The sequence below is a fragment of the Benincasa hispida genome, chromosome 5 (genome assembly GCF_027475165.1).
Source record: "Benincasa hispida cultivar pf3 chromosome 5, pf3_genome.v1.1, whole genome shotgun sequence".
In the NCBI taxonomy this organism is placed as follows: Eukaryota; Viridiplantae; Streptophyta; class Magnoliopsida; order Cucurbitales; family Cucurbitaceae; genus Benincasa; species Benincasa hispida.
Window position 1 is genome coordinate 43,985,607 of NC_143482.1, and position 8,986 is coordinate 43,994,592.

Consider the following 8,986-nt stretch of genomic DNA (forward strand, 5'->3'; position numbering starts at 1 on the left):
TAGTTTACTTATATACCAAAAAACATGAGTTTGTTAAAAGGGTAAAATTGGAATACAGAATAAATGAAAAATTTTAATTTGAAAATTTTGTCATATCTACAATTTTTCATATGTTGAAGACACGTCTCTAATTATAAATTTTGGATTTGTCATTCATTATAAATTTTCTATATTTTAAATTTTCTATATTTTAAGATCTTGAAATCTCTTCATCGTTTCAATCTCAACATGAGATTCTCAACTAGATTTCTGTGAAATGTGAGTGCAATGCAAGTACTTACTATTAATATAGTTTAATGATTTCAAGAAATGTGGGATGAATCATCGCACATGATGTGCGTGTGAAAAAAGATTAATTCTATAGTGAATACCTTATTGAGAATATCACATTCCAAATTAAAAATTAAAAATTAAAAATTAAAATTAAAAAAAAAAAAAAAAACTCGGATTAACTGAGAATACTTTAAACTGGTCATCGCTGGATAGTTGATTTTAGTGGGTTAAGAGATGGTCTTTCTAATAATCAATACCAACACATCATTTTGAACTTAAAAATATAATAATAATTTAACTTGAAAGCTTCTAGAAAATAAACATATTTAATTTACATGATTCATGGAATTAAATTCATTGCCATTTTTAAATAGCAACATGGATTGGATTGATATATATTATACAATACACACACGTATAAATTTATTAAGTTCAACCATCTAGATTGGGTACCTCGAAACCATCATAAGTGTGTACATCTTTTTAAATTGAAGTTCATATCTCGATGTAAGAAGGTGAAGACTTTTAATGTGATGGATAGTTGTTCTAGGTTTGAGAGTATCTCCTCCCGTGTCATATCTCAAATTTTCTAATTGTGTATGATTGTTTGGAAGTTATCAATAATTTACTGAATGATGGTGTTATCAATATTTCTGACATTTCCTTCTTTTATCGAGGAGACTAAGACTTGGGGACTGTCTCATTTTCTGATGTTCATCGTAATTAAAGACTTTGGAAGAGCAGGAGTCCTCCATTCTTTCTATTCCTTATCATAAATGTTATTCAGATTATATCTTGTGATATTATCATGGGCTTTCTGCCATTTTTTTAATTTTCGTCATTCTTTTGTTTTATTATTAATGATGCAATTGAATTAAAAAGAATGAAACCACAAGATTTTCTTTCTTATTAAAAATTAGTGTATTACACATGCATATTTATTAATTCAAATTAACTTATTAAATGATTTAACTGAAGTTTTATTAAATATGACTATTGAATGAGAAATAAATTTAGACCTTATTAAAAATTTTCTCTAAATATGTCTCGTGATGTTAGTGGGTAAAAAATATCTAAACCATAAAAGCATTAATTTCATAAACTTAAGAATTATAAATTAATCGTTATATCGCATAGCTCTTAGAAACAAAATGGGAAACAAGTATTGTCATCTACTAAAAAAGGTTTTTTTTTTTTTTTTTTTTTTTTAAGATAGGTTTCAAATTAAAATTTTTAAATAGGAACCAAACGTGCTTTCCGTGACATGATGGAAATAAAGAATTTATTTTTAATTTTTTCAATTTAATATTAGATTTCAAAATTGGATAACTGTCCTTAATGCCAAATTTCGTTCTTCCATTAACTATTACGTACCTTAGTTGTTTTAAATTCAAGAAAATAGTTTTAAAAAGTTATTATTATAATTTTAAAAAATAATTATTTTAAATTATAAAATTGTTGAAAATATTTTCAAATATAGCAAAATACGGATAGAAAGTGATAGACAATGATTGACCCTAATAGACATCTAATGTCAGTGACAGACCGTGATAGACACTAATAGATATCTATTAGTGTCATCACAGTGATATTTTGTTATATTTATAAATAAGTTACTTATTTTCCTATATTTGAGAACAACCCTAATTTGAAAATAGTTCCACATAGACTATAAGAGCAACGACAAAATTTTAAGTCAAGTAGAACTATATGGTCACATTATCCTTGAGATAATTGAGGGTTATTGGATACAAATGAAATAACTCATTTATCTTTTAAAGATTGGAATGTCTCTCTACTATTCTAACACCAACACGTGAGATTCGTTGAAGAAATTGGCACAAAAGGAAGAGAGACAAAATCTTTTTTAAAGAAGAAATTCTTATTATGAATGCACAAGAATGAACACCTCTGAGAGAATACTCTTTCACTCTCTCTACACTCACTCACTTTTCTTCACTAGATCTTTGGCTTTTCTTTCCTTCTTTCTTTTAATCTCAATTATAAATAACTTTTTAGTCAATTGGTTATTTAAGATGACATCAAAATAGGTGGTCTAGGGAAGTTCTGTGTTCAAGCCTCTACAATGTTATTTTTTTTCCATTTAATATTTATTTCTATTTGCTCTTAGACATATTTCAAGTCCACGATTGAGGGAAATTTACCCAACTACCAAATGTCTAATAATTGATACCAACACATCATATTGAACTTAAAATATAATAATAATTTAACTTGAAAGCTTTTAGAAAATAAACATATTTAATTTACATGATTCTTGAAATTAAATTTATTGCCATTTAAGTTGGCAACGTGCATTCGACTAATATATTATGAATTCATTAATGATGCAATAGACTTAACATGACTGAACTACTCACGTGGCACCACAACTTTTTCTTTCTTTCTAAAAATTAGTGCACTGAACATTGATAGTGCCTAAAAATTAGTGCATTGAACATTTAGTTTTAAATAATTTTAGTAAATTTTAAAAAAATGTGAAGCTATTTATAAAAATAATCATAATAAAAAAATACATATAGATATATTAATAGATTTTTATTAATCTCTAGCCACTTCGATAAAACAAATTAAAGTTGTGCTCTTTTGTATAAATAAATTTTCTTAAAAATTCTCTTATAATTTAAGTGAAGTTTTATTAAATATGATTATGGAATGAGAAATAAATTTAGACCTTATTAAAACCTTATGCATGCATTACTGGATAAATATTTTTCATAAACATAAGAATAAGAAATCAATTTTTATATTGCCTAGCTCTTAGAAACAAAATGAGCAACAAGTAATGTGATCTACTGAAAAAGTTATTTATTTATTTTTTCTAAAAGGCATTTTTTTAAAAAAAATAATTATATTGTCCAAGATGGTGGAAAACATATAATAACTTATTCGTTAATGCATTAATGACAAGAAATCAAGTACGTACCATCAATATTAATATTATAATAAAAAAGAATACTTTTAGAATGATGCTGACTTTGTTATACTTGAATAGGAGTTAATCTAACCAAGGTAGGTTTCAAAATTAAACCATGGTAACAAGAAAGGTATATAGTAACCATCTTATTTGCTAATGTATGTTTAGATTGAGAACAAAGTTTACTTTCAACTCAATCTAAAAAATATAGTTCAATTAATTAAGGAATATATTCTCGATCAGAAAAATTATAATTTGATTCTATCCGTACCATATGTTCTGAAACTAAGCCTTAATTTAAGATTATTGTAACTTTTAAAATAATTATTGATAGTTATGCTTTTCCAAAAATCAAATGTGAAAGAAAGTACAACATTATTTGATAAATTAATACTAAACTAGTGTTAGTTTAGTTATAATGAACCAACGTAGACTTATTATTTCATTTAGGGACTGTTTGAGGCACTAAGTTCAAATAGGATGTCTGGAGTTCATATGTCTGTGTTTAGGGTGTAAAATTATTTGGTTTGAGTTCATATGTGTTTGGGATACAAAGTTGAGTTCATATGTCTGGGTGTTTGATATAGTTTTTTGAACTCTAAATAATATATTTTTATGATTACTATTTTTGTTTTGAAATTTTTTTATTCAATAATTCTACCCATTTTTGTTTGAATAAAATATGGATTGTAATTTTTTCTTTTAATTTTCAAAATTTTTCTTTATTCTTTCTTTTTTGGACAATGAACAATAATTAACCGATTACATTTCTTGTAGAAATATGGTTAAATAAAATGAGAAACTAAAGCGAAATCAAAACTTTTGATTCTAGTTAATTTTTTTCTCTGTGAATTTCATAATCATCTTCTTCTTTTTCTTCTTCTTCCTATTGTTGCTCTATATTTTTACTATATCGTAATTTTTTTTTATTAAATCTCCACCATCATTGTAGCAGCCAATTGAATGTCACCACATTTTTCAACAGTTTCACTTTCGTTTTCTTTGAATTTGGAGGATCATCAGAGAACAAATTTCTATTTTTTACTAATTCTTGCTGGAAAATGTTCTAGGATTTTTTTTTATTTAATGGTTTTTTTGTTATATGTTACATACTTTTCAACTACATACATACTTTTCGTCTAAATATTCTTAACACTAGTGAATTCATTACGTATAAATACTGCACATAATGTAGACAAAATAATATTTTTTTTATAGTCAACAACCCTACAACATACTTTAACAGTCATTACTTTTATAGTAGTTAGAAGTGGTTGTCAAAGTTGATTATCGAAGATGATTTTTCCTAGAGTTTGTAGTCGGAGGTGGTTGTCGGAGCCTAAAGTTGGTCATATGAAGGTGTATTGGAGTTGGTTGTTGAAGTTTGTCATCGGAGGTGGTTTTCGAATCCTAGAGTTGGTCGGACAAAATTGGTCGTCGAAGTTGATCATCAAAGATGATTTTCGCTAGTGATTGTAGTCGGAGGTGACTGTCGGAACCCGAAGTTAGTTGCATGAAGGTGGTATTAGAGTTGGCTATCGGAGTTTGTTGTCAAAGGTGGTTGTTGAAGCCTTGAGTTGGTCGTTGGAGTTACTCGCTCAAAGGTGATCATCGAAGGTGATTTTCATCGGTGTTTGTAGTCGGAGGTGGTGGTTGAAGCTTACGAAGGTGGTTATCGGAGTTGGTCATTGGAGTTTGTTATCGGAACCAATTGGTTATCGGAGTTGGTAGCATGGAGGTGGTCGTCGGAGTTGGGTCACCGGAGGTGGTTTTCGGAGGCTAGAATTGGTTGTCGGAGTTGGTTGTGTGAAGGTTGTCGGAGTTTGGAGTTGGTTACCGGAGCTATCATCGGAGGTGGTTCTCGGAGTCCAAATTTCGTCGCCGGAATTATCATCGGAGGTGGTTGTTGAAGCTCGGACTTGATCGTCGGAGTTGTCATTGGACATGGTTGTCAGAGTCCCGAGTTGATCGCCGTAGTTGTCATCGGAGGTGGTTTTCGAAACCTAGAGTTGGTCGTCGGAGTTGTCATAAAAGATGGTTGTTAGAGCCCGGAGTTAGTTCTCAGAGTGTGATAGTTGCCGATGGGTGGAGCCATTGAAAACATAGGAAGAAAGGAGAGTTGGAGTTGAGTTGGTCAACTCTACCAACATTTAAAGTTGGTGAGCCAACCAATGAGTTGGTATAGCTCAACTCATATTGGTGAGCCAAACACCCCCTTATTTTCATATCGATATTATACTTAATTTATAATTCATATAATATAATTATTTAATAATTTATATATTTTGAATTGAAACTAATTTTATGTTTGATCTAAGGCCATGTTTATCCTAGGGGAAACATAATAAATTAATCATAATCTAAAAAAGTAGGTCCGATTTGATTACGTTTGTTGTTGTTTACCTTGTAATCGAAGAACACAATCCAATTGAGACGCGGAGGGTGATCAATTTGATTGTTTTTCAATATTACATGGGACCAACTGGCTAATATCATTAGAACTACTGTTACAGTTACCGCTATTATTACCATTACATTATGACCATAACAGTATGTGAAGTATGAATCTGTCACATTTACCATTATCTTAAATTCGTAATGTTATCATTACTATTATTGTTACCCTTTAGATTAATATCTTATTATTACTGTTACCGTTTAGGTTAAATAGTAACGATAACGATTATGACAACAATAAATGTAACAGATTTGTAATTCTAAGTAAACGTGATAAAGAACAATTCAATTATATTTGTGATTGTGACCCATTAGATACGCCATCAATGGAATCCCTTGCACCAATTTTCGTTACGGATTGGTAAACGTGACCTAAGTTATTTGATAAGAGTTTAAGAAAATAATTGTTATAAAAGTTGAATCGATTAAGGTATGGTGAGGGGGCCTAGTGATGTGTCAAACCTAATTGAGATATTTTGATTATTAATCACCTCTAATTTTCATTAAAAAAATTGAATAATGTGAGAAAAGATATGATAAATTATACTGATATAGAATTATAAATTTGAGATTCGTAAATGATCATGCAACGTACAAATTTTGAAGAAAACTAAATCGAAAGCCTGATACCTATCCACTTCTGTATGTTATAATAAATTATTATTTTTGAGATGTTTCCACAAACTTGCAAACAGAGTCTAAAAACAAAGAAAGAAAAGGAAAGTGCGGATCAAAGAAAGTTTGTAAGTTTCTAGGTAGCAGAGGGACAAACTTGGAGATTCCCACCACAAACAAGAGACCGTTTCCTAATCTCATCAATAAATTGTTTGATATTTTTATCGGAAGATCCACCGTCAACCACCGCCTTCTCCGCCGCAATTTGCCGCTCCAAGGCGTTCTTTCTTATCTCCACTGCCTTGGGTCCTTCCATGGCTTCTTTAAGGCACTTCTCGATCTCATCTCTTTTGATTAGTCTGTCTTCTCCGGCGCCGCGAGACAGGCGGATGCCGATACCCAAGGCATCGACGAGAAACTTGGCGTTGGTGGGCTGATCTCCCCACTGCGGAAACGCCACCACCGGGACACCGGAGCTGATCGCCTCCACCGACGAGTTCCAACCGCAATGCGTCATGAAACATGCGACTGATGGGTGTGAGAGTACTTGTTCTTGTGGACTCCATTGTACCACCTTCCCTCTCTCGCCGGCCTCTTCCGTAATCTATAAGAGAAGAAAGAATCTAATTATATATATATATATATATATAAAGTCGAATTTTTATGGTGATATCTTAGTCTCATTTTTTAAATTCTTTTAAATTTTATTTTCCACTACGATAATTGCATGGGAGAATACCGTAAATATTTGTGATTTTTTTTTTAAATATAACAATTAAGTTTAAAATATTAACACATATAACATATTAAAAAAAATTGTAGATATAATAAAATTTAGATTCCACTTTTAACTTATTGATTTTGTTTTCATTGTAAATTTTTAAAAGCTAACACCTCATTATTAATTTTAAAGTGTTAACAATTGTAATCTTATTATTTTTTATTGGATTGGGACGTACTATGTAGCTTTCAACATTTAATTAAAATATTAGGAAAGCCAGTGTCTAATATTTTAATGCCTCTTACGTCATTTTATTTTATTTTTGTTGATATTGATAATTATCATTTAGGCTTCAGCCTTCATTTTTGCACTCAAGACTTAATTAAACATATTTGACCTTAAGATTTATTTATTAAAATAATGAAAGAAGATCAATCTCATTTGCCTACTAACTAAGTTAGTATACAACTCAACTTCAATAGTAAATACTAGTGAAATTTTTACGTTTATTAAGTAGCTTTATCTTCCACTCATTTTTGTACTTTACATCTATCCAAAAATTTCATCTTCTTTTGTACCTCTATTTTTCATATTTATGTAACATGTGAATAAACAGAGACATACTAAAATAGCACATTCATGTAAATAGTTTTCTTTAAAAAGAAATAAAAAGAAAATGTACAAACCTCATTAGGAAGGACATGGCGCTTGACCCCAAGACTTGCAGGTGGTTTCAAGACCCACAAGAAGGAAAACCCAGAATTTATAAGTCCATAAGCAATCTCATCAACTTGTTCTTGTTTCAAATAAACAACACTCCCAAACGACACATAAACCACCGACCCTTTTGGCTTTGAGTCTAACCACTCCATACATTCATCAACTCTCAAACAATCTCCCGAAATCCTTGTTTTAATTTCACTACAATGCATGAACAACGGCCCCACCGCCTTAATCGGGAATTTTTTCGATATGAAGTCAACGATCTCGCTCTCGAGTTCTTCAAAAGTGTCGATTAATATACAGAAGGGCTTCGAGAGGTTCGAAAACTGCTCCAAAATGGCTTTCCCAATGTCGTGAAGAGGGTTGTTCGGAAGCAAAAAGCTTGGGATTTCGTCGTGCTTTAAAAGAGGCAAAGAAGGAAGTTGAACGTCAACGTTTGGTTGGGTTTCAGAAGGGAAAGGGATTGAGCCGTTAAAATGGTGGGAATAAATGGAAAAGACGGCGCATGATTGGACCCAAAGGACAGCTGAGGCGATTCCCAATTGGTCGGCAACGTCACACACCCATGGCACAAAAGGGTTTCCAATAACACAGGAGACGGCTGGTCGGTTTTCTTTGGTTTGGTTCTTCAAGATCTGGAGTAGTGAAATTGAACCTAGACGACGGAGCTGTGGCATGTATTGGTCGAAGGACATGGAGAGGGAGGGGACGGAGTCTTCGTTGGTGTGGCCATCGTCGAAGAATTCGAAGCGGAGGAAGCCACGGCCGAGAGGGGTTGGGGTGTCGGAGATGCTGCCAGCCTTCTTCATGTCACGGCCGAGATTGGCCGTCGTGGATAAGGTGACGAGGAGACCGGAGACGGCGAGTTTTTTGCCAAGGCGGAGCATGGGGTTTATGTGACCTTGGCCAGGGAAGCTGACGAGAAAGACATGGGGGAGGGAATCCATGGAGGAAGTCATTTGCTTTCGTGTGTGTTTGGGAGTTTTGGCTTGAAAAGGTTTGAGGCGAAGATGGGATAGATTTTTGTGTGTGAGATTGGATGCTTGATTGAGTGCATTTTTATAGCTCTTGAGTAATATAATAATCGGCAAATCCCATGCATTCCTTTAAATAAAAAAAAATGTAAACAATTAGTTCTTTTAAAAACTATTTTGTCACATGGCAAAATTTTATTGAGTAATCATTTGGGACTACACTAAGATAGATTCAATTTAGATAACACTTAAGATTTTTCATAATCTTTTAGATCCCAAACTTTA

At 31.8% G+C, this 8,986-nt stretch overlaps 1 protein-coding gene across 1 annotated transcript; it reads right to left on the minus strand.

Moving 5' to 3' along the window:
* Positions 1-6,202: 6,202 nt before the first annotated feature.
* On the minus strand, positions 6,203-8,754 carry LOC120077332 (gallate 1-beta-glucosyltransferase 84A23-like). The gene is made up of 2 exons (XM_039031214.2): positions 7,691-8,754; positions 6,203-6,887 (listed from the first exon to the last, which is right to left on the minus strand). Exons 1-2 carry the CDS (start codon positions 8,684-8,686, stop codon positions 6,420-6,422), a joined length of 1,464 nt encoding a protein of 487 aa, XP_038887142.2. The 5' UTR covers positions 8,687-8,754; the 3' UTR covers positions 6,203-6,419.
* Positions 8,755-8,986: the final 232 nt, after the last annotated feature.